The sequence below is a fragment of the Perognathus longimembris genome, chromosome 10, assembly GCF_023159225.1.
Source record: "Perognathus longimembris pacificus isolate PPM17 chromosome 10, ASM2315922v1, whole genome shotgun sequence".
Taxonomy (NCBI): Eukaryota; Metazoa; Chordata; class Mammalia; order Rodentia; family Heteromyidae; genus Perognathus; species Perognathus longimembris.
Window position 1 is genome coordinate 20,544,088 of NC_063170.1, and position 25,789 is coordinate 20,569,876.

Here is a 25,789-nt window from a genome sequence, read left to right on the forward strand (position 1 = left end):
TTGCTCCTTAGCCTGCCCCAGCATTCCTTGTTTAATTATTTCCTCAGAGAACATGGTAAGAGGCTTAGATGAAGATGAGACCAACTTCCTTGATGAGGTTTCTCGGCAGCAGGAACTAATAGAAAAGCAGCGAAGAGAAGAAGAACTCAAAGAACTGAAGGAATACAGAATATCCTTTGTACTTTGAGAACCCTGTCAAATGTCATTTTCCATGTGGTGATGTGTAAGGTCTCTTTCAACACTGGTACCTGCCACTGAATAGATGACTGGCAGTCATTTGTGAAGTCTGTCATAATAAAAAATTCACATCCTTTAGGATTAACTGAAGGTATAAGTCCTCAAAGTCAGAGCAGAGTAGTCTTGCCATGTGGGATTAGAGAGACAGATGGGCAATTCAGTCAACTTCATCCAGGGAGAAACTGCTTCTGAGTGTAAAAAGGACATGTTTCACAACTACACTCTGTTCATTTTTTCCCCCAGACTGTACATAATCAGTGTTTATTGAAATACTGAAAAAAAAAAAAGATTTGACTTACAGTATATTCCCTCTGTTCTCAATAAGACTTTCCTCCTGGTACAGTGGGCGTTGTCCCCATAGAAGACCCAACAGAAGTTACTTCAGCCAGGGTCTCATTGTATAGTGCTCCTGCCTCAAGCCCTAAAGTCACAGATGTACAGCATCAGGGCCAGCTTGAATGTCTTCATAGGCAAATGTAAGTTGGCTGAATCAGAATTGTCAGTTCAGTGCTGTATACCTCTGTCTTCCACTGCAGTTTCATTTTATGGTCTTCCTAGACTCTAGTCTCAGTAACTATGCTCTTCCACTTCCACCTTCCTGAGCTAAAAACTCCTTTCAAAATATACTCAAAATCGAATTCTTGCTGTGTCTCCTGTCACTGCAATAGTTATGGACTCTGTGCCCATCTAGTTCTGTTTCTACTTTCATCCCTTTACAATCCAGGAACTTTAAAAAACCTACATGGCATCATGTCCCTTTCTTACTTGAAATACTCTGACTTCCTTTATACTTAAGTCTACAGCACGCCCCCCCCTTTCCCGCCCTACACAGTCCCCCACCCCCCCCACTAGTGATTGGATCCAGGAACTCCTTCACTTTAGGCAACCACTTGACCAATCCTGAAGTTACCTTCTGGATTGCATACCACATGATTTAATCTAGCCACTGCTCCTTTGTGTGTTCAAACCACTCTTCCTCATGTTATCTGTTTTTCTAGTCTTCCAGTTCCTCTCTCACATCCAACTTTGATTGTAGCTCAGGACCTTAAGCTTTTATTGTTTCCTTGGTCTGCAATATTCTGCACTCATATTTTACTAACATTTCATGGCACTCAGGTCTTAGCTTACCACTCCTCAGACTCCTCCTCCAAGTACCCAATTTCAGTTACCCCTACTTCAATGCTGTCTGTTCCAACTTTTTTTCTTTGTGCTGGGGATAGAACCCAGGGCTTTGTGCGTGCTATGTATTTGCCATACCACTGGGCTGTAGCCTCAGCTCTGTAATACAGTTTTTAAAACAGCACTAGTTGCTATCTGAAAATCTTCTTTTTTTTCCCTTGGTTTGTCTTTATCTCTACAGTTGAAATGTAAAGATTCCACCAGAATCAGGACTTGGGGTTAGAGGCATGGCTCAGTGGAGAGCCTGCCTCTCAAGCACAAGCCCTGAGTTACAACTCTAGGACCAACAAACAAAAAAAACACCAGGGGGCTGGGAATATGGCCTAGTGGTAGAGTGCTTGCCTCACATACATGAAGCCCCTGGGTTCGATTCTTCAGCAACACACACACGCACGCACGCACGCCAGAAGTGGTGCTGTGGCTCAAGTGGTAGAGTGCTAGCCTTGAGCAAAAAGGAGCCAGGGACAGCACTCAGGCCCTGAGTCCAAGCCCCAGGACTGGCAAAAACAAACAAAAAACACACCAGGGCTTAGTCACTACTGATTTACCTAGTCTCTGGTATATATTAGATTCTCAGTAAATATGTGAACAAGTGACTAGCACGACACATTAATATGGTCATCCTAACTATTGCAAGTGTATAGGTTGAGTAGCCTCATTACTACTACTGTGTTTAAATAAGCTTCCCTTTAGAAATTCTCTGTAGGATTCATCATGTGGCTGGTAGTTGGCATTTTCATGCCCAGGAGTATGTAAGAGATTTCATAGTTAGGACGGAGCTAGGTGTGGTGCATATCTGTAATCCCAGCACTCACGAGACTAAGATTGGAGGATCATGAGATTTGGGACAGCCTGAACCTACATACTAAGATCCTATCTCAGAAAGAAATAGCTGGGTGCTGGTGGCTCACACCTATAATCCTAGCTACTCAGGAGGCTGAGATCTGAGGCATGCAGTTCAAAGCAGGAAAGTCTATGAGATTCTTATCTCCAATTAGCCACCAGAAAACCAGAAGTAGAGTTGTGGCCCAAACTGGTAGAGCTCTGGTCCTGAGCAAAAGAAACTCAGGGACAGTGCCCAGGCCCAGTTCAAGCCCTATGACCAACAAACAAAAAGGGGTGGTGGAGGGAAGGAAGGAAATGAAAGAAAAAGAGAAACGGGAAGGAAGGAAAGAAAGGAACAAATGTGGACAGAGTCCCTGGAGTTCCATGTAGATCTAAACTGGCAACAGAAGTCCTGGCTCACAGTCTCAGTTTGTCAGTAGTATTTAGGTGCAATGTGGAGATAGTTGTTGGTCTAAGTTATACCTCTGTCTCAACTGAAGGATTGAGATAGAGTCTTCTGCACCCCCTTCACTCCTGCCTTGATGGACCCCATAATAAATATTAAATGATTACATTTGTAAAGATAGGCAGACCCATGTGGTCAGCTTTTTTCTCTGAGGGAATGCACTAATTACACTTCTCAGTTGAATTTTGTCTTGTTTTTGGTTGGCAGTCTAGCAAATAAGACAGAACATCTCCCAGAGGACATTCTGGATAGCAGGGCTGTGAATGTAAGAAGCCCTTCAGTTTGCAACTCAAAGGGAAGAAAGAACAAACACTGTGCTGTTCTGTAACATTTCGGTACAGTGTTGAAGAGACTCCAACAGTAACTGGAAAGTTCTGCCTGTTTAGAAAAGCTGAAGAAAACCAGGCCTTCCATTCCCAAACATGCAAATAGTCAGAGGCATGTGGAGATAGGAGTGGAAGGATCAGACATTTGCTTATTAGATCTCTAGATTAGGATCTGACTCCTGCTTTTGCTCATTATAACATGATGCATTTTATTTTTATTTTTTATTTTTTGCAGTCCTGGGGATGAAACCCAGAGCTTCCTGTCACATACTAGGCAGGCACTTTACCACTGCGATACACCCCCAAGATACATTTTGTAATGTCATACTGCTGAGTACAAATAAGATGTAGTTTGTGCCATGTAAATAGAATAGATCTTGTTTCTTCTCATGCTAACTTAATATTTAACTATTTTAAATTCTTTATTTTTTAAAAAAAAATTGTCCTTAAGTAGTTGGACAAAGAGCTTTCAATTCTACCTGTCAGTTTGTAAGCACAATGTATCTTGATCAATGTCACCTCTTCATCATTCACTCCTGTCTCTCCCAATCCCACTCATTCCCTCAATTTATGTAGTTCCATTTTCATGTTATATACAAAATGTATAGTAAAACTGAAATTTTAAAAATACCTCATTGAGCCAATCCCATTGTTTTTGGTTGGAAAATATGAAGACAACTCAACTGATGATGTCTCCTGCTGCTTTGGGCTGCTTCTCAGGTTTCTTGGGCACTAGATGTCACTGTTGTTCCAGTAATGCACAATGGCAACTTACACCACCCCAGACTTCTTAGCTATTGTCTACTAAGTGTGCAGAAGAACGTAAAGAATGGTTCAGGGGGTGGGGTGGTGGTCAGGAGTGAGGGGCTGGTGGAGAGAACAGTACATGTCTGACCTTATACACCAAAAATTGGACCCAAGCAGAAAAATGAGGTGACATTGTGCTTGGTTCGTGCTTTTTTTCTTTTTCTTGTGTGTGTGTGTGTTCCCATCCTGGGGCTTGAATTCTGGGTCTGGCCTCTGTCCCTGAGCTTTTTGTGTTGAAGCCTAGCATTCTACCACTTGAGCCACACTCCTACTTCTGCTTTCTTTTCGGAGACAGGGTCTCACTGTGAAGCCCAGGCTGACCTGGAACTCCTGCCCCAGCCTCCTCAGTGCTGGGATTCCAGGTGTGTACCAGCACATCTAGCCCCGGCTATGCTTTTAAAAACAGCCTGTTTGCATAAAATTATTTCCCTCACCAGCACCAGAGCCTCATGCCTGTAATCCTAGCTACTCAGGAGGCTGAGATCTGAGGATCGAGGTTGGGAAGTACATGAGACTCTTATCTCCATTTAACCCCAGAAAGTGGGAAGTGGGCTGTGTCTCCAAGTGGTAGAGCACTAGCCTTGAGCTGTAGAGCTCATGGACAGCACCCAGGCCCAGAGTTCAAGCCCCAAGGCCTACAATAAAAAACCTTCCGTCATTGAAATCAAGAGGCAGGTCCTGAGGCAGAGTAGTTGTTGCAGTAGAGCAGTAAAAGTGTGGAGACTGAGGGCCACTGCAGTCATGAGGACATTATGCACAATCCTGATTCACCCCATGAAGGAAGAAGCTCCTATTTGCCATTCTCCCCGCCCCGCCCCCTTTCCTTTTATTCCTTAGTATCTTTGTTTCCATATGTCATTTTGGGCTTGATTATGCTATCTTCCTTTGGGTTCAAATCAGCTGAATTTGACCTGCAGAATAAAGAGGCAAGGAATTTTTTTGTTTTGTTTTGTTTTTGTATTACTTGTGTAAATAAGGAAAACATGGGGGCTTAGAGGGGCCAATAGATTATTCTTGTTCTCAATGTACCATGGCATATGGCTGCTCTTCCTTTGTTTAGTTTGACCCTTAACCTGTAACTCACAGTAATCTCAACAAGGTGGGCAATTCCACCGAAAATAAGAAAGAGCTGGAGAAGAAACTGGCTGCGAAACCCATAGAAACCAAGAACAAGTTCTCCCAGGCGAAGCTGTTGGCAGGAGCCGTGAAGCATAAGAGGTCAGCCAGCACTCACACCGTGAACCTCCCTCTGGCCATGTGCCCTGTTAACTGCACTTGTAATGGTATCTAGAGCAAAAGGTTACTCAGCGTAGGTGTCTGGGGACTTCCTTCTATGTATGCAGCTCTTTTCCCTTCAGATTTGGTGTTTCTTGTAGTCTTTGACTCTTGCTCTCTGACCATTTTTAACATAGTCTCCTTATGATAACTTTACTACCAATTACTATAATTTCTGTCATACTAACGGGAAGCATGACAGTTGGAGATGTTGAGAACGTTTGTCCAGGGCCACACAGTGGTAGAGGAGCAGGAACTCAGTATGTGAGCCTGTTTTCAGGCACGTGAGGCAGCATGGTTGAGTCAAAGACTGTGTAGAGGGTAACTAATACAAGGAAGAAGAGCACATTCTGCTTGGGGGGGTTAAGGGGAGTTCTAGCTAGGGACAGCATTCAAAACATGATGCTTGCAGCCAGGTATAGTATAATGGCATGTGTTTATAATCCCAGCCCTGAGGAGGCTCAGGCAGGTGGATTGTGAGTTCCAGGTTAGTTTAGACTACATATACTCTTAGACTATATATATATGTATGTATATATATATATATATATATAGTCATATCTAGAGAGAGAGAGAGAGAGACTGTGTGTGTGCGTGACTACACATAGTCTTAGACTACATACAGTTTTTCTTTCAAAAATGAAACAAAAGCCTGGCACCAGAGCCTCATGCTAGGATTACCATCCTAGATACTCAGGAGGCTGAGATCTGAGGTTAGTGGTTCAAAGCCAGCCCAGGCAGAAAAATCCTTGAGACTCTCATCTCCAGTTAACCACCAGAAAACCAGAAGTGGCGCTGTGGCACAAGTGATAGAGCACTAGCCTTGAGCACAAACAGGCTCAGTCAGAAACAGTACCCTGGCCCTGGGTTCAAGCCCCACAGCCAATAAAACAAAAAAAAAAATTTTTTTAAGGAAAGAAAAAAATGCTGATTGAGTAGGACACTAGGGCTTTGATAAACAAGAGAACATCCCAGGCAGAGTGAACAGCTGCTTCAAAGACATTGAAAGAATGTAGCAGCTGTGACAGGGTTGCTGACCTGGCTGTGGCTCAGTTTGATTGACATGGAGATGGTGGCACTACCCAGAGATAACTTCTTTGTCATGCTTCTCCTCCCTTTTCAAGTCCTAAAATGGCACAGGGTGATTGAATCTGTTGGACCACCAGACCATGAGCAAAATGATGTTAACTTTAAGTGTAGTCTATTAGGAAAATCAATATGGTATATTGGCAGCCAGCCATGTGTTTTGAAAGGAGTGTATCGATGCAGTCTTGCGGTTTGGCACACCATCTATCTGCTGCAGATGTTCCTAAGAACATTGCCTACATGTGAAATGTCGTTGTGGCACAGCAGAGGCGAGGGGAGGATGAGTAGCCTGAAAAGGGCCCATAGCTATGAATCACTCCTCTCAAGAACTCATGCAAGTTGCCATGCAAGCACCACAATCTTAGGACTCAGACCTGAGTAGTTTTACTGGATTGTGCCAAGGAAGGGTTCTTCAAGCCCTTGCTGATGCCAAGTGGGTATTTTAACTATCTCTTACTTAAATCACCTTAGAAATGCTCTTTTAACTTATTTGATGACCTGCATAGAAGCTCTCTTGGGTTGTGGAACTACATCACTTAATGTTGCTTTGCAAGAGCAAAGTAATGAATTTGCCTCTTGGGGCAGGAATTCCCAATAATCTCTGCCCTGGGTTTATTAGATGTGCTTGTGAAGTTTAGGTGGATTCCCCAGGCCTTACACATTCTGGTGCACTAATTTGAAGATTGGGGTTCTTGATTGTTAATGTTTCTGGGTGATTGTAATGCCTGGTAAAGGTCTGCTGCTTGTGTGTGTGTGGAGGAAGCCTTGAAGAAGCACCCATTTCATGCCTTAATCAAAAGGATACTTCCTTGGTTGGCATAGACAACTGTTGGATATCTAGCTCATTCATTTTCAGTTATAAGTCAGTGCTGCAAAATTTCCTCAGCTTTTTAAAAATACAAGTTTTATATTTCCTTCTTAGTATTTAAAAAATTTCCCATGTGACTTAGGTTCAGGAACAATTGAGAAATATATTTTAAAATTTGTGTTGAAGTAGCATATTTTCAGTAGTTCTAAATTAAACGTTTTTCTTCCCCCACATTTTAACACATTCAATGGTGTCTTAGAAGCTGTGAAATATGCTATTCATCATGTATTACTGATACCTAACTTAATTACATTGTGGCTTGTATGTACATCTTGATTTGTGTGTGTGTGTGTGTGTGTGTGTGCGCATGTGTGTGTGCGCGCGTGCGTGTGTGCGTGTGCGTACGCCTGTACCGGGGGTTGAACTCTGGGTCTCCTACTCTCATTTGGTCTTTTCGCTCATTCATGCCTGGCACTCTACTGCTTATGCCTTGTCTCCAGTTCCATCTTTTTTCTGGTTAATCGGGAATAAGAGTCTCTTGGATTTGTTTGCCTCAGCTGGCTTTGAATTGCCACCCCCAGATCTTAGCCTTTTGATGAGCTAGGATTGCAGGTGTGAGCCACAGGCACCCAGATAGCACTATCTTTTTAAGGGTAGCCACTCCTGTTATAAGAATTGTACTAGGGGCTGGAGGCATGGCTCAGGTAGTAGAGCATTAGAGTAAGAATTGTTTCTCTGACAAGTTTTGACCAGGTATTCTGGTTTTAGTTGATTGCTCAGATAAACTCTGAACCCATTTCAAACTAGCCAATTGCAAAATTGTGAGCATAATTTCTCACCAATCAGTATAAAGGGTAGTGCTGTGTTAGGGACGAAACCTGGTGCACTGCCCACCTGAGTGCTTGCTTACATGGTTTCCTGTTTGTGGCAGGCCCTTTAGCAGAAGTGAACTTTAATTAGGAACCCAAAAAAAAGACTTTCCATTTCAGATCATTCCAGCTCCCTGAAGCTTCTTGTAACCCGTATGATGGTTTCTAGAGCCCCTGACTCCATAAGCTTTGATCCTTGAGACTGGTCATGGCTGAGATTACCATGTTTTTGTTACAGCTCAGAGAGTGGAAACAGTGTGAAAAGACTGAAATCAGACCCTGACCCAGATGAGAAGAGCCAAGGTAGGTGGCATCTTCTCTTTTACTCATACAACTTGTGAATCACAGCAAGAAACTGGGATCATTGCAGCTGTAAATGAGTGCATTCCTGTCTTCATACAAGCCTTCCTAAACTTAGTTTACTAAACTTTTATAGTCTATACTGAACTTTTATAGTCTATAGCTGCCCTGCAAAAGAAATATGTTCGATGCCACCGAGCTGGTGACAACTGCTCTCCTAGGAATGCTTACAGAGCCCTGGTCAGGCGACCTATATGCACAAAGGCTTTGCTTCTGTCTCTGCCAAATGTCAAATTTCTTGATTTCACCTGGCTTGCTACCATGGAAAGTAGAATGCCTGGCTCCTGCTGATGGTTGGATTGAGCCTAGAAGTTTTAATACAATTCCCAGGAGTACACTTGCTTTGCTAGTGACTTTTATGTGATGAATCTGCCTCTATATCAAGTAACACCAAGTAAATGAAGGGGAATGTCCTTAGAGGCTGGATTAGAAATGAGAAATTCAAGTCTGTTTTTGGTTTCACCCAGAATTGACTCTATTAAACTGATCATTAAAAAACAGATTGTGTTTCTTTATCTCAAAAAATCACTTTTTAAAATGACCCCTAGAATACCAGTAATGGTAGGCTGTTGCTTTTATCCTTTTGCTCTAGAATCTGCTTATAAAAAGGACCATGAATGAAGAGCCTCTCTTCTACCAACACTGTCTTCAATCCAGTTCTTTCTTTTCCACAAGGAAGAAGTATTGTTCATTTCTTTCTTCTCCCTCCTCCCCCCTCCCCCCCAGTCAGTCCTGGGGCTTGGACTCAGGCCTGAGCACTGTCCCTGAGTGCCTTTTTGCTCAAGGCTAGCACTCTACCACTTGATCCACAGCGCCACTTCTGGATTTTTCTGTATATGTGGTGTTGCAAACCCAGGGCTTCATGCATACGAGATAAGCACTCTACCACTAGGCCATATTCCCAGCCCCTATACATTCCTTATGTACCCATCCAGACCTATTCTTTGTATGCACAAATATATGTGTACTTAGATAGGATAAATATGTACACTTGTGTTCTGTATCTATGGGTTCAACTAACTATAATGAAAATATTGGAAAAGAAAAAATTGTGTACTGAAAATGATTAGGCTTAAAGTATGTGAGATTATATATATATATATGTATATATGTAATATATATATATATATTACATGCAACTACTCTACCATTTTAAATAAGGGTAGGTTTTGGAACAAATTCCCTGAGAATACCACAGAAGATAATTTTTCATCCAGTATTTAGGAATTTAGCTTCATAGGAATCTTAAGCACATTTCAACCAGTAAGTTGATAAATCCTGGGTAGGGATTGTTGGAGTGAATCAGTGGGAAGGAAAACTATGTGTCTTCTTTGAATTATCCCAGGCAGACATTTGTGTTTCAGATCTGTTATTACTATTATTTTTGTCCTTCTAACTGCCTTCTTCCTACTCCTGCATCCTTTTAGCAGAAGATAGGCAAGGAATTTCCCCCCAAAAGAATGCCCCCACAGTTTGCTTCTGAGACTTGTCCTCAGCAGTAGATAACCTGAAGGTGAGTCCTGCAGAAGATGTCCTTGACAGACATTTAGCTTCCCTGCCAAAAACTAGCCTGGGCAGAATATTTGAATGCATGGTTGGCCCTCTACTCAAGTCACGTATCTCCCCGAATCCCAAGAATGTTTCCTATTTGTAATTTTCTGTGTTAATTTGATATATTGTGGTCTAGCAAATGCAGAAATTGGCAGGAAGCTTCACCAAATGGGCGAGATCAGAGGGCACCATTTTATTCTGCTTTGGACAGTGAACAGCTTTGGGAATGGAATTTGTCAAGAGTTGCAATCTTTCTTTCTTGAAGCTTCCTAAATAACTAAAGGTCTCAATCTTTTCTCTTAAACCCTTGGATACCAAGTGGTCCATTTCCTCAGTCACTGTTCTGTAGCTGGCTTCTTTCTTCCCTTGAGCACCTTGTAGGTGCTCAGAACTTGATTTTTTTTTCTCATCCTCTTCAGTTATTCTACCAGAATTTTTCTGCCAGAACACGGAAAGTATCATTCTATATGTGGTGCAAAATATACAATGAATGCTCAAGTAATGAGAAAGAAAGGGAGAGGAGAGAGAGAACTGATGCGTCTGACACTTTAAAAAGCATCCGATTTTGACTATCACCTTCCCATCCCAACTTAGCAATTTGCAGTAAGAGCATATTTTCTTGCATTGTCACACTTTTTGAATTCAGGCCACTATGTGCCAGACCCATGCTTTGTTCCCTGGGGATAAAATGGCAAAGAAAGAGACCTTGCCTTCTAGGGCCCTGCAGTTATTGGGGTACACAATAAGCTCTCAGGCAAGAGGAGTGAAAAGTAAGCTTCCCATGTTCTCCACCACCAATGGTAGCCATTGCTCTCAGACATAGTTATCCATATGTATGGGTGTATACCATCCCCTAAGAATTATTATGTATATACACTGTTCTTCCTCTGGCCTTCTTCATTTAGCATATTGTCTTGGGGAACAGGTGAAGATCCTTTATTCTTTGTTTTGTAGTGCTGGGGATTACCCAGGGCCTCCCACATGCTACACACTCCCCAAGGGAGAGCCCATTACAGAGCTTGTAGTCCGCCACTTACTAATGGACCTTTGGGTTATCTCCAGCCTTCTGCTACCGTGCACAATGCTGCAGCAAATGCTTCTTATGAACTTCACTTAGGTTTGAAGGTCACTGAAATTTCAATTACTGTATTTATACCGAGTTAGCTTCCTCACACATTCCCTCCTAATTGTTTCTGTTTCTGTGTGAAGACTTGTGTTTCTTTTTCTGTGACCTGTGAATGTCCTCTGCCTACTTTTCTTGCAGATTATAGATTGGAAAGACTCTTATCTTAAAGACATTAGCTTTTGTGGTATGTGTTGCAAGTTTTTGCCTCTGCTTCTGTATGCTTATCCCTGCTGTCTCTGCTATTGTTTTCTGTTATTTCTACACGTACGTGCTTCAACATTGCTATCCCTTTGCAGCCTCATTCTCTTTGTTCTCCCTTTTCAAATCAACCAGAAAAGATGAGACTGGGCTGGCATATGATAACATTTTTAGCCTCTTATTATTTTTTTCCGTCTCCTGAGAAAAATACATCCTTTCCTAAGTTCTTTTTCTTTTCCTGAGGTACTTGGGCTTGAACTCAGAGAGCCTTGTGCTTGTTAGGTAAGTGCTCTGCCACTTGAACCATGCCTTCAGCCCTCTTTGGCTTTTTAATCTTTTTCAGTTAAGATGTCATTCTTTTTCAACTGAACTGGCCTCTAACTACCATCCTCCTCTGCATGCCTCTTAATAGTAGCCGGGATAAGAGGAGTATACCACCATTCCCACCCTATTTTTGATCATCATCATCTCTGCCTTGGGAATACCTGGAATTAGCTATGTGAATCACAATACCTGGCCCTTTTTGCATTTTTGTGAGGCATGTGAGATGTTGGTGCTTTGAAGACAAATCCCAGAAAGGGCTGCATTTCTCAGCCTGCGACAATGGCTAGGAACTCCATCCTTTACTTTGCAGTGAACTTCAGTATCTCTTTCGTTTTTTTGTTTTTTGGTTTTTGGTTTTTTTTCTTTCCTGTCAGTCGTGGGGCTTAAATTCAGGGTTGGGCTCTGTTCCTGAGCTCGCTCTTTCACTCAAGGCTAGTGCTCTACCATTAAGCCATAGTGCCACTTTTTTTTTTTTTTTTTTTTTTTGCCAGTCCTGGGCCTTGGATTCAGGGCCTGAGCACTGTCCCTGGCTTGCTTCCCGCTCAAGGCTAGCACTCTGCCACTTGAGCCACAGCGCCGCTTCTGGCCGTTTTCTGTATATGTGGTGCTGGGGAACCGAACCTAGGGCCTCGTGTATCCGAGGCAGGCACTCTTGCCGCTAGGCTATATCCCCAGCCCCCATAGTGCCACTTTTGGTTTTTGAGTGGTTAATTGGAGATGAGAGTCTCACAGGGGCTTTTCTGTCTGGGCTAGCTTTGAACCTCGATCCTCAGATCTCAGCCTCCTGAGTAGCTAGGATTGTAGGTGTGGGGCACCGATGCCCAGCTGCTTTAATATCTTGACTCAGGTTTGGTTTAATGTTTCCTACTATAGTAAGTAGCCTATCTACTTGCCAAGGCATCTGATTTTCCCTTATTAGTAAACACGGATAATACAAGTTGTTGGTAATAAAGGGATAATGAGGTTGTTACAGTGGCTACATGAGGCTGGAAAAAGGGGTGGAGAGGCATACTTAAGCCTTCTTAGTGTGAGGTTTTCCATCACTGGAGTAATTGTATAACTGGACTTACTGAAGAAAAGAGCTGACAACATACATAGTCTTAAAATGTTGGCCCATGTGGCTTGATTGTCCAAAATTGTAAAAGACATATAGGACTAGAAGCAAAGGTTGTGTTTAATCACTTTCTAAATTGCTTCTCTCCCCATTTGGGACCATTGCCCTCCATCATAAAGTATGTTATTTTCCTGCAGCTAGTGTTTGGCCCTCACGATGTGTTGGTGCTGGTTGGCATATTGGTCAAGTGTGGTGTGAGAAGGGGAGGATAGTAGATCTGAGTTCAGCTGACTCTAAGACCATGACTTGTAAGGACAGGAATTCAAACCAGGGAAGGCAACACTGCAAGGTCGTTTGTCCTCTATCTTGGAGCAGAGAGGAGACAAGAACATTTAGGCAGGCTCTGGGGTTCAAGTCCCTTGAATGTGGTTCCAGTCCTAGCTTTGCCTCTTATCATTGAGAAGTTAGTTCACTTCCCGGTGTCTCACTTCCTCCTGTAAAGTGGGGATAACCAGAGTCTTGACTGCACAGCCCCCTTTGGGGGCTCCATGGCATCTGTGGGGGATGCCCCGGCATGGTACTGGCCCGTGGTGACGGGCCCTCACTTTGGCCCTCTTTTTTTGCAGAGGCCTCGTCCTGTGTGTCTCTGGGAAGCACGTCCCTGAGCGGCCCCTCCATCCACTGCCCCTCAGCTGCTGTCTGCATCGGCATCCTCCCAGGCCTGGGCGCCTACTCGGGGAGCAGCGACTCTGAGTCCAGCTCAGACAGCGAGGGAACCATCAATGCCACCGGCAAGATCGTCTCCTCCATCTTCCGAACCAACACCTTCCTGGAGGCGCCCTAGTTCCTGACCTTTCCACAGGAGGCTCCTCCCCAGCGGGTTCAGACTTTTCGCCACCCTCACAGAACTCCGCCTGCTTCCTGTGCACACCATGGCACTTTGAACCTGACCTGAAAATGTGCCAGAATCCACTTATGGCCTGAACTGTTTGGTTTTCTTTCCACTCCAGCACAGGTGACCAGACCTGTCCACTGCCTTTCCTCACTGATGGTGAGGGTGGGGTGAGGCCCAGAGGAGGCTCCTGCCAGTTCCCTGGGGAGAGGCATAGTTGGCTTGCAAAAGGGAGTCATAGTCATTGAGTTTTATTGCTTTCTCATTTTTTCCTTTCCTGTAGCAGCACAAGGAAGCAAGGGCAGTTACTGGACCTGTTTAAATGTTCTGTTGTAGACACATGCTGTTTGGCTCTGCTGTGTTTGGAGCATGTGGGGAAGGAGGGCTGACAGGTAACATGGTGGAATGCCTCTCTGGAACTAAGCTGTCCTGATGTGTGACTCAGTAAAGATGATCCCCACACCTGCAGGGCTGTCAGGCTACACCAACCTTCTCTGTAAAGCTTTTTCTCGTTCTCAGTCATGCTCTTCTCTCTAACAACCTGAGTGTAGGAAGGGACTAGTAATAAGAAGGTAGCCATCTTCTCAGCTTTTCTCTACCTGACAAATTATCTTGTTTTTGTTCTTGAAATAAAAGACTTGGTTTAAGATTCTAAATGTTGAAGAGTTAAACAGGCCTTATTTAATCATGGCCAGAAACCAGAACTGCTGGTAGCTATGTTAATGAGATGACTATTTCTAGCAGCTTCTGGAATCCTAGTATTGCAAAGTAGTGGGACACGCCTGTGTTATGAGTATACTCTGAACTCCACTGAGGCGCTGCTCTACTTGATGAGTAGTACAGTTGTGGCTTTTGACTGTGGAAGCTATTTCTAGCCTACGGTGCTGCCCCAGTACTTTTCCCTTAATCATTGCCCTGCAGCTTCTTCTCTTCCCAAACAGAGCAGCCAAGAACCTCTTTGTCTCCGGGGGACCAGGGACTCAGCACTTTGAGAAAGAAGGAAGACAGAAGGAAGGAAAAAGAAGAGGTGTAAAAGTCTGGTCTCAAGGACCCGGGTGGACCTGAGCTCGAAAGACAGACTGTGTTTCACTGCTTCAGCACAGATCAGAACAGCTTTCTTCCCCTTCGTTTAGCATCAATTGTTTTTCTTTCCCTGGGTGTGAGACTGAGTGAGACACACGCTGAATGTGCTGGCACTGTGATGCTGGCAGGCAGAGAAGCTACTCACTTTACCGTGGGCAGAGAGGCCCCCGGATCTCATCCAACCCACTTCTTTTCCCCTTCCAGTGCAGCAACACACTGGTGCCTATTGGCAGATGGTGGCTTCCCTTCACCCACAGTGCATGCCTTGTAAATGCTGCCTTTCTCAGGACTTCTTGGTGCTAATTGTTCCTGACTGTCGGTGTGGGCACGTCAGTGTCGTGCTAACAAACAAGACGTGTAGGTAAAACTGTGTAGGCACCTTCTGCCTCTCTGTTCCGTTGTTCCTGTGATGGTGTTGTCATGATTACAGCTCATACCAGAGCAACCCCAAGCCATTTCAGGAGGCAGACCAAGCACATCAAAGTCACTATTGTAATGCAGTTTGACTTTACAGAGGCCATTACTATACCTCACCACCTCTGGTGATGTTGGAAGAAGTTGACAAGTGGTTGCAGGGATTAAAACCGTACATAAACACTTACAAGTCTGTCAGGATGAGCTCTTGCTTCCTCTGTGCTGCCAGCTCTCTGCTCTCACTGCTAGACTGTCTTGAGCAAACGGAGAGTCTTCAGACTTTCTTCCTTTCTCTTATGATAGAGGCCAGATCAGCCCTCAACTTGTTATCTTCCTGCCTCAGCCTCCGAAGTGCTGGGATTGTAGGCATGTGCCACTGCACTGGAGCTGACAGAGATTTATGCCGTTAGTGTCTCGGAAGAGATAGCTCATCCGTTGTTCTTCTACCTATCCATGCAGAGCCCTGGAATTGAAATAAACTTCTGTAGAAATGGTTGCTGGCAAAGCAGGAGCTGGGCAGACTAATGGGAAGGGGAGGCATCCAAGGCAAACATCATGGTTCTATCGTGAAGGATAGAACAGAGACAGAAAGAAACAGAAAGAACCTCAATATAATAATTGGCAGTCTGTATATTAATCCAACCATGGATGGGAAAGTGTCTTAGAAAAGACTTCGATCCATACTAAATGTACATTATTTCCCCTAGCATCATTCTCTAAACTGTATAATTTTTTACATGTTACTTACATGTATTAGATTCTATTTAAGTAATCTGGAGATGACTTCAAGTCTGTGGGATGTGTAGGTCCTATACAAGTACTGCACCATTAGATAGAAGAGACTTGAGCATTTGCAGATTTGGGTACCCCAACCAAGAACCTACTGATTGTATTCCTGCCTTACCAACTAGGTTTTTTTTTTTTTTGTAGCATCTTTTTATTTTTTTATTTTTATTTAAGTAGTTGTACAGAGGAGGTGCCATTTAACAGAGCAGTTTGTGAATACAATTTATCTTGATCATTGTCACCCCTTAGCATTTTTTGGTGGGGAGGGCTGTCCTGGGCCTTGAACTCAGGGCCTGAGCACTGTCCCTGGCTTCTTTTTGCTCAAGGCTAGCACTCTCCCAACTTGAGTCACAGCGCCACTTCTGGCCTTTTCTATATATGTGGTGCTGAGGAATGGAACCTAGGGCTTCATGTATGAGACAAGCACTGTTGCCACTAGGCCATATTCCCAGGCCCCCCCAACTAGGATTTTACAACTAGGTAAGAGGGTACAAACAAGGTTTGGGATGTGTTTCTTAAAGCTTATGTTGTCCTTGGTGGCAGTATTATAACTCTAACCACATGAGTGGGGAACCTCAAGTTATAACTAAAAGTCTCCCGGGTCACCCTTCTAGGCACTTCTTGTCATCCATCCGTCTGAGGCCTGTTACTCACCTGGGTGTAGAGAAAAAGGGTTTGAAAGTGAGAAGCACCTACTTTTCCTTCTCTGAAAAGCAGAGGTTAACCGGATGCTGGTGGCTGAGGCATGTAATCCTAGCTACTCAGGAGGCTGAGGTCTGAGGATCATGGTTTGAAACCAGCCTGGGCTGGAAAGTCCATGAGGTCCTGTGGTCTTCCTTTCTAGTTGCCTCCATACAACCCCAGCCCCTCTGCTTCGGCTTTCCCTTTTCCCTGGGAACTCAGCCTTATTCCACCTCCATGGACAGCCCAGTGATTTTGAACTGGGAGCAAGACGTTTGCTAGCTGTGTCACTCAGGCAAGGACTTCACTTTCCTCCTCAACAAGCAGAAAGAGCACTGCCTCCTAGGGAGAGGAAAGGTCATGTGGAGCCAATGCTTGGTAAATGGTAGTCACCATTAGTGCTGTAATCATGGGTCTCCCTGTTTCCAGAGCACAGAGGGGTGTGATCGGTGTGGGCTTTTGGACTGCGCTGACCTTCCCAGCCATGCTGGGGTGTTCCCATGATGTGCTAGGGGTCAGATCTGGCAGCCAGAGCCCCTCTACCAGCTTCTGCTGTGTGTTCCTCTCCCAGGCAAATGTGAATGGCTCAGGCACACCCGGTTCCGTACTGTCATCTCAAACCCCTCCAAGAAAACAAGGAGAGCTCAGTGGCAGCACACAGCCATTTGGACTTGGGTGTTTTCTTGGTTTCCTGGCGTGCCCAGCCTAGTTACGCATTCCTGGGTGGAAGGCAAGCTCTGCTCTGTGGGAGGCTGGAATCTTGGCAACACTTTTGTAGTCACAGGTTGAGCACAAGAAGGCAGTCACACATTTCATGCCTTAATGATGCTGGCAAGGGCTGGCATTTTGCTCCCTTACCTGCTGGAGCAGCGGCTTCAGGGTGGGGGGATCTCAGCAACAGGAAGAGTGTGGCTCAGGCAGAGGTGACTGCTCTTGGCTGGAGCTTTCTGCCCATCGTGTGTAGTGTTGTTCTAGCGCAGTGATACTATATGTAATCGGTGGCGTTCTGGGGATCAGACCTTCTCTACATTTTTTGTTTTGTTTTTTTCTTTTTTGGTACTGGAGACCAAACCTAGGATGTTGCACTTGCTAGGCAAGTGCTTTACCACTGAGCCACATTACAGCCCCACTTCTCTACATTCTATAAGGGAAATCATCTCCCCCCCGCACCCCAATCTCAGTGACTTGACTGCATTGTGTGACTCGGTGATGGAACCAGGATTTCACTGGAACATTTGAAAGATTGGCTTTCTTTGGCTTCAAAAACAAACTCATCAGGGCTGGGAATATGGCCTAGTGGTAAAGTGCTCTCCTAGCATGCATGAAGCCCTGGGTTCGATTCCTCAGCACCATATAAACAGAAAAAGCTAGAAGTGGTGCTGTGGCTCAAGACATAGAGTGGTAGCTTTGAGCAAAAAGAAGCCAGGGACAATGCTTGGGACCTGAGTTCAAGCCCCAGGACTAGCAGCCAAACAACAACAACAAAAAAAAAACCACACCACATTGCGGAGGCCTTCGTGGAAGCTTCTGTATGCTCAGGTTCCCAAGGTTCCTCCTGCTGTCCATGTGTAGAGAAGAGAACCAAGTAGCAGCAGCAACCCCTGGGGAGTTAAGAGGGATTGGGTGCTGGTCTAGGGATGGGCTCCCCTTGCCCCTGTGAACTAGGCCAACAAGAATGTGCTGTATGCCTCATCTGTGTGTATCAGGCAGGGCTAGGGCAGACCTCAGAAGGCTGGGAGGCCTGGAGGCTGACACTGGTCTGCCCATCAGATCTGAAGAGCATGAGCTGGGGGGCAGACTCTCATCGTTGGCAGCGACTTGGCCTTGCCATTACCAGGTAGGTACCAGTTTCCCTGATTTCACTAACCTAGGAAGTTATTCTGAGGCGTTTTAAGGGAGGTGTGGAGGTCTGGTGAGAAGTGGTCACCCAATGCGCCATCCTCCGAGGGCACAAAGGGAAAGGGGCTAGGAAGAGGCTGTTCCGTTGTGGTGGTCTCACTGCCAAGCCAGGGCTAAACAAAAAGTCCTAGGCTGGTGTCTCACTAACACCCAGCCTTGCAGACCAGCCAGAATGAGCCAGGTGTGCTGGTGCTGGGTTTCAGCATGTTGCCTGCCAGTGGCTGGGGTGCTGTGCCTAAAGGACTCTCCACAAATCAGAGCCCCCATCTCCTGAAGTCCTCTTGAGAGAAAGGATGGTGTTCCCAAAGAACCCTTCATCTGGATCCCTGGCGGCCAGAGCATCAGCAGCCTTGGGATGGAGGTGTCCTAAGCTTGCCAGGGGCCAGCAGTGGGACCCACTTGGCCTCTGGGGAGATATATTGACCTGGGAGAGCAGGTGGGGACTGGCTTAGGGAATGGCTAGGTCCTTAGAGGCTTGCACGCACCAGTCCTTTACAGACCAGAGGGTGCTGGTGGTGGTGGAGCAGGACAGGCATAGAGGTGGCCTGACTCCAGTCTGCCTTCTGCCCCTGCCTCAGGATGGACTGCTTCTCCACACATCCATGGTCTCTTGATGGGACATGGTCAAACACCATAGTGTTAAACGTGAGCCTGTGTCAGAGGGGCTGACAAACTCCTGGGAAGAGACTGGGGGTGCTATATTAGGAGGGAACGGGGAGCAGGGAGGAAGTTGGATTCAGGTGATCCATGGGCTGATCTCATGAAGCTGGGTTTGTGCCTGGAGGTGGGGACGTGGTAGAAATGGCAGGGCTCAGGCAGCCCTAGTTCAGGTTCTAACGCCTCTAAAGAGGCTTCTTTTGGGGGGGTCAGTCATGGGGCTTGACTCGGCCTCGGCGCTGTTCCTGCGCTCTCTTGCTCAAGGCTAGCACTCTGCCACTTTGAGCTACAGTGCCACTTCCAGTTTTCTGGTGGTTAATTAGAGATAAGAGTCTCGTGGACTTTCCTGCTTGGGCTGGCTTTGAATTACTATCCTCAGATCTCAGCCTCTTGAGTAGCTGGGATAACAGATGTGAGCCATCAGTGCCCTGCTCCCAAAGAGGCTTTCACACACTATAGACCACATTGCCCAGATGTCTCAGGGGAGGAGAGAGTAGATGGCAGGAAAAATGGGACAGTGTGGGCCCAGGGAAAGTGAACAGAAGGTTAGGGACACTAGAGACATGGCATGGACCTGTATGAATGTTCAGTGCACCATGACCTGAACTTAGTTTCACAGGGGTCCCTACACAGAAGGAACCACCCCAGTTCCTGCAGGGGTGCTGGGTAGGGAGAGGAGTTCTGATTGCACTTTCTGGATCAGTGAGCTCCTTAGGGTCCTGGCTGAAGAAGGAGCTAGTGAATGCAGGGACATTGCAAACTCCTTTATTACTCTGAGTGTAACAAACAGAACACAGTTTAAAAACACATCCGGAATTGGGTGCCCACCACAACATAAAGTATTGACTGGGGACATATTCCTTTCTGCAGCTAGTTACTTAGAAAAAAGCCAGTTATGATTGTAAAAACTTTATTCTCGAATAACAATAATTCCACGAGAATTATACAAAGTACATTCAATACTTAAGGGGAGAAGGGAAGTTCATCCTGGAAGCATCGGGGGTTGACTTGAACACACGGAGCCCGTCTGCTCTGGGGGAAAATGGGTGCAATGGGGGTCCATTGTAAAAAATAAGAACGTGGACTGGTAGAAAAGGCCACCCACAAGGAGGCAGGGTGAGCGTGCGTGGCTGGGGAGCGTGGGCACTGCTGGGCTCAGGCGGGCTCCGAGTTGGTGGGGGGCAGGTTTTTGTGTTTGAAATACTGTACAACTTGTTGGGGCAGCTCCGCCAGCACGGCTTTGGCCAGGGTCTCTTTGGCTGCCTGCAGGGTTGAGGGTGGGGTGGGGAGGAGAGAGGAGAAGTGAGGATGGGGAGGGACACTGTCCACAGAGCCTGGGGCAGGGGTCTAGAGGGGACCGACGTGGGCGGACGGCCAGGACCTGTCCAAACCCCCACTGTCAGCAGCAGCTTCCTTGACGAGAACTTTTACCTTGTGTGCGGCAGATGCCCAGAAATAACATTTTAGGATGGATTTGTCAGTGGGAGGCTTTTAGGGCAAAGAAAGAGCTGCACAGCCTACTTGACTGGCGGGCATCGCCTGCGCACCTCTTTGGCTATGAGTGATGGTGACTGGTTCCCAGTCACGTGGGACTATCCTGTGCACCCGCCAGTGACCGTGCCCAGCACTGGGCCCTGGGAAGCTACTGTTTCCTGAGGTTCAGAGCCACCCCAGGCAAACCCAAAGGCTGCTGGATGAGGCATGATGTCCACTCAGTCACTTCGTGCTGAGCCATGAGACCCCTGAGCTCAAAGCTTGCCAGGGCCACGCAGTGAGCCACTGGTCCCAACAGGGCAGTAGCATGGCTAAGACCCTAATCCCCTCTGAAGCTCCTCACAAGCCCTGCTGCCAGTGTTCCTTGTGGGCAGACCTGAGGGGGACTGGACAAGGCCAGGGCAAGCTGTAGCAACAAGATAGGCCACGAGTCCCTCTTCCAGGGGCTTTGGGGAAAAGAGGCTGAGAGGCCTCCAGTCCTCCATCTTATGCAGAATGAGGGGCTAGCTGAGTGTAATGGACAGGAAAGCCCCTCACCTGTGGGGGCCTCTGCCCTCACCCCCCTGCCTCAAATGCTTTGCCTCCAGGGTTAGCTTCTCCAGGGCACCCAGTCTGGATTGAGTCCTGCTTGCTCCCGTGCTCCCTCAGCTGAGGCAAGAGCTCACGGCACCATGGCTTTGGGGGAAGGCCAGGCACAGCTCCCAGCACCTCAGAGGCCTCCAGGAAGCCAATGGAGCTGAAGATGGAAGATCTAAGGCTGGGCCAGACACGTCCCCCCATACAGCCACCCTTGACTGTGTGTGAGCCCTAGGTGCTTGGCTTTGTGCCCACCCCTCCTGGCCCAGGTCCAACTCACGTTTCGGAACTCCCGGAAGGGCACGAACTGCACAATGTCACGGGCTGCCTCCTCGCCCGTGTGGGAGCGCAGCCTGCGGCTGTCTCCATCCAGGAACTCCATGGCAGCGAAGTCTGCGTTGCCCACACCCACAATGATGATGGACATGGGCAGCTTGGATGCCTGCACCACAGCGTGCCTTGTCTCCTCCATGTCACTGATGACACCGTCCGTGATGATGAGGAGGATGAAGTACTGCTGCAGGGAGAGGCCAGCGGGCACTGAGCAAGTCAAGCGCCTCTCTCCCCCTCCACTCCCCCTTCCTCCAGGCCCATCATTCTGGGCGTCTGAGCCTCAGGTTCAGGACCGGCTCTGCAAGTTGTTACATCTGGGCAACTGATTTAATCACTGTGCCTCAGTGTCTTCATCTACGAGATGGGAATGCCACTCAAAGCCATGCGGTGCCTGGCACATGGCAGGAGTCCAGTCCACAGCATTCCTGACAGGCTCCGGCTTGTGCAGGAATTTATTTTGCTGAGAGACGCTGGGACCAGTCTCCTCATTCCCGCTCCCCTTGGGCAGGAGAGTCTGTACCCCATTCTTTCCCTACTCAGCACAGCAGGAGAGGTAGATAGCGGAGGGGCCAGCACTCGTGGGTTTTAAGTGACTCTGGGTCACACCCCAGCCTTGGCATTGACCCTCGGGGGTGGGAGGGTCTGGTCTTGTGTGGTCGTTCCCGGGAGGCAGCCCTGGCAGGGAGCCATGTCTTACCCTCTCCCACCTTCGCTGACCTCCAGAAGGCAAGAAGTCCAGGGCCAACAGTGGCCATGAGCTCCAGCCATTAGCCAGCACCACCCTGTATGCTTGCTGTGTTTTACGTTCACCCCCGACCCATGGCAAGTGAATGCTGCTGATCATTCATATATAGTGCCATAGTTCTACATCATTTGGTTAAAAAAAATACTGAATAATTAGCGTGGGTGAGTGAGGGTAAAGTACAAACTGTGACAGGTGGGAAGGTGAATATGCAGTTCCAAGCCTGGCACCTCATTTTCAACTCATCTCTGTTCCAGGCTGGCTGTTGCCCTGCCGAGGGGACTCGGTTCTCTTCTCCAGCCAAGGCCTGTGGGGCTGGGCTCCACTGAGAGGCCTCTGCATGCAGAACACCACAGCCCCAACTAGGCCAGGTTGCAGAGCTCAGGGCAGAGGTGACTCAGGTTGGTTCTGAATCACCTTTTCACCTAGTAGAGCAGCTAGCTTCCTGGGGAATTTGCAGAACTTTCCAGATCCACCTCCCGGGGGTGCCTTGCTTTCCTGTGTCCCAAGTATGTAGGGGAGGGGAGGAGTGGGCTGTGCCAGTGGAGACCTGCACCTCACCTCTCCTCACCCCCAGCTCTAGACAGCACTGTGCCTTTAAGAAACAGATCCCTGAGCTGGGGATACCTGTTGCCATGGAGATGGCAGCCCAAATCCTGCAGTGGAGGGCTGCTGCCAGCCCTCATCCCTGGCTTGGTGAACTTGAGAAGCCCAAACAGGCCCCATCCCTCTCACCCACCACTGTCCCCACCAAAAGTAGTACAGAGCAAAGTTCCTGGGGCCCTGAGGCTGGCAACAGGGAGCGCACAAGGAGGAATGCCGGCCTTTGGCTCACTGGCTGCTCCAGTGAGCGGTGGGCCTGGTGTCCAGCCCCCTCCAGCTCGAGCATGCGCCCCCACTCCCCACAGGCCCTGTCCTAGCTCCCATTTCAGCCAGCCTGCAGCCCTGCTCCCCAGGGAGCAGGGGAGCCCAGGCCCATCAAGGGGTGGGTACCAGCAGATAGGGTGAGGCGTCCCTGGAAACGCAGACTCTCCCTGTCAGCCTCAGGCTGAGCCCCATTTTGGAGATGGGCTCAGCAACTGTTGTGTGATTTGTAAAGGCCCAACATGGGCCTGGCAGAGTCCAGGTTCAAAGCTAAGTCTGGATAGCTCCAAAGTCGGGCCCTTCTGTGACATCCTCCTCTTTAGCCATTGTACAATGCCTGTTGCTGTGATCCTGACAGGGCAAGTCTCTTCTCTTCCCTCCCCCCCACCACCCGTTTCTGGGAGAGCCACCTTGGGCAGGGCCCAGAGGCTGGCCCCAGCTGTGAGCCCTCACTCCTGTGAGCCCTGCACTCCTGCAAGTGCAGCTGGCAGCTTCTGGGCTGCTGGCTGAGCCTGGGCAGAGCGGGCCACCCTGGAGTCTCAACAACCCATTACCACTCCAGGGCTTATCAGAAGGAAGAGAGGGCTGAGGATAGAACAGGGCAGAATCAAGCAGGAGGGGGCGCTACAATCCCCACAGACAGCTCTGGGCTACCCAGCACCCAGCACTGCCGGCTCTGCTCCTTTCTTCCCAGCCACAGCTCCAAGACTCGCAGGTGTGAACTCTGCTTCCACTGCCAGCTAGAACCCCAAGAGAGCCCTCTGCACACTCCTCTCCGCCACACACCCTGGACAGCCCCTCACACGCCGCATCTCACCGGCCTGGCATCCCATCCAGCCCCAGAAACAGAGCCCTCCCGCTCAGCCTCCCGCTCCTGCCTGTGTCTGGGTTTACAGGGCTGGAAACAGCAGCCTCCGAACCTAATGCATTTCACCTGGATGTGATTTAGAAGACAAAGACCAGCCCACAGCAGTTCCGGTCACTGGGCGAGTTGCACTCACCCAGCTCATTTCTGAGAAGTAGGCTGTGTGGGGATGGGAATGGAGGGAACTCCCAGGCGAGTCCTGGTTCCCCTCAGTGGGGACACCATGAGCAGCAGGCCTGCGGCGTCCCGAAGGGAAGGATGCAGAGCCATGATGGCTGTCGCCTAGGGTCAGCTGAGCCTGCCTGTACCCTCCTGTCCTCCCCACAGCCCTCCGTCAGCATCCAATGCCGGTCCCATGATGTCACTGCCAGTGCCCCTGACCTGTCCCCTCCCTACGTCCCCTGCTCATGGTGCCCACCGCCCTCCCAGCGCGGTTTAGGACCACACTGAGGAAGACACCAAGAGCGAATGAATGGGAGAGCGGGGCCTGCCTAGAGAGACTCCGCGCCACCTGCTCTCCGTTTCCTGTATGTGGGAGGGCAGGCATGTATGCGCATATGTCTGGGGACAGGGAGAGTGAAGCTGCACCAAAGAGCTCCTCCCCAAACAAAAACAACAGCAAAAGAAACCCCAGCTGCACAGTCATCAGATACGCCACAAACTGCTTCCTTTGCTATGGGGTCTAACAGTGTTTGGCATCACCAAATGATAGCCTGAGAACCCCCACCCCTCCCCACAAAAAACCCCAACCTACCAGCAAGCACTAAGCACCTCTCACAAGCTGTACACCGGCCCAGCTGAGTCCTCACCCTGCTTCTAGAAGGCAGGGGCTGTTGGCCAGGTGAGGAGGAGCCAGAGAGCTTCAGCTGCCTGTCCTGGCCACACTGCCAGGAAGTGGGGGAGATAAAAGAGGCTCTCCAGAGCGTGGACCGGGGATACTGGGCAGCCCCAGGCCCTTCATTTGCTATAGATGGGAGGAGATGGCCATATCCACGCCAGAACCTCAGAGCAGAGGCGTGGGTACAGACCCTCAGCTCACAGGGCCTCAGCCTGGGTGAGTGACGGGGCTGAGCCAGGGGAAGGGGGCCGGGAGGCAACAGAAAGAGGGGGCGCACAGGGGCATGGGGACCAGGAGGCTCAGCTTGGTCCTCACGCCCTTTAGCTCAGCAGAAGGCCCCGGTTCTACTCTGAATTGAGTCTTCTAGCTCCTGTTCTCAGAACATAAAAGCATACTTAGGGCTTCCCTGAGCCCCAGCCTCTCTAGACACAGGGTGCAGCAGGTCTGGGCCACCTTCCTCAGCGCCCCAGCCCAGCTGGTCTAACCTCAGCTGGCAAGGTAGCAGGCAGAGGAGCCCCAGAAGTGCTGGCTTGAACTCTTGCTCTCTACCTAGGTAGCTTTTCCTGGGGGAAAAAAAATGCAAGCCTGTCTTCCATCCCTTCAACTGCAGGCTCAAATGACCAAGAGATGGGGTAGGGCTACGGCTGGCAGGAGCGTCCTCATTTTATAAGAGGACTTGATCGTGTCTGAGGGCCCAAGGCTGGGACCTGTCCCGGTTACCCCTGCGGAGTAGCACTGGGCCTTTCTGTCACGATCACAGGGGAGTCCACCAGCCCCTGCCCCTACCTCAAGGCTCCTACTTGCTGTTCACTCTGTCCTGGGACACGGTTCCCTGAACTCCACCTGGGTGCTGGGAGGGTGGCAAGGTGACCCTGAATAAACTAGCCCCTGGCTGTGCCAGTGAGGTGGGCCTGGGTTCAACCTGCATAGGTGAGGCAGGGAGAGAACCAGGGACCCGTACCACATGGCAGCCTTGGCAACCCTGCCAGTAAGGCTGTGGCCCTGACAGCAGGCCCCAGGCCAGGACCAGGCATTTCCTTTGCCTTCCTGCATGGCAGGTGTGCCTCTAATTGGACCTGGGGTCAAGAAAGTCAGCTCTAGGACCTCAGGGGCCACAGGCTCCTGGTGACCACTGTCCTGGGATTTCACTCACCTTTCGGGGGGCGGGGGGAGC

The 25,789-nt window shown here is 48.3% G+C and overlaps 2 protein-coding genes and 1 long non-coding RNA gene across 6 annotated transcripts in view; 1 reads left to right on the forward strand and 2 right to left on the reverse strand.

The window, feature by feature from the left end:
• Window positions 1-14,039, forward strand: part of Psme3ip1 (proteasome activator subunit 3 interacting protein 1) — a 30,031-nt gene extending 15,992 nt beyond the window's left edge. For all 3 annotated transcript variants that reach the window (XM_048355529.1, XM_048355528.1, XM_048355530.1), the window contains exons 4-7: window positions 48-169; window positions 4,925-5,058; window positions 8,117-8,181; window positions 13,118-14,039. In XM_048355529.1, coding sequence (XP_048211486.1) covers window positions 48-169; window positions 4,925-5,058; window positions 8,117-8,181; window positions 13,118-13,335 — 539 coding nt within the window. In that variant the 3' untranslated portion in view covers window positions 13,336-14,039. The remainder of the gene's footprint in view (window positions 1-47; window positions 170-4,924; window positions 5,059-8,116; window positions 8,182-13,117) is intronic.
• Window positions 181-14,200, reverse strand: LOC125358411. The gene is made up of 3 exons (XR_007212302.1): window positions 14,190-14,200; window positions 11,959-11,963; window positions 181-767 (listed from the first exon to the last, which is right to left on the reverse strand). It is a non-coding gene; the product is annotated as an uncharacterized LOC125358411 (long non-coding RNA).
• A 5,048-nt stretch (window positions 14,201-19,248) lies between these two features.
• Window positions 19,249-25,789, reverse strand: part of Cpne2 (copine 2) — a 38,239-nt gene continuing 31,698 nt past the window's right edge. The window contains exons 14-15 of one of the 2 annotated variants that reach the window (XM_048355531.1): window positions 21,254-21,487; window positions 19,249-20,166 (exon numbers count right to left, since the gene is read on the reverse strand). In XM_048355531.1, the coding sequence (XP_048211488.1) occupies window positions 20,059-20,166; window positions 21,254-21,487 (342 nt within the window). In that variant the 3' untranslated portion in view covers window positions 19,249-20,058. Of the gene's footprint in view, window positions 20,167-21,253; window positions 21,491-25,789 lie in introns of both variants that reach the window. The other variant, XM_048355532.1, reaches the window with a different exon arrangement.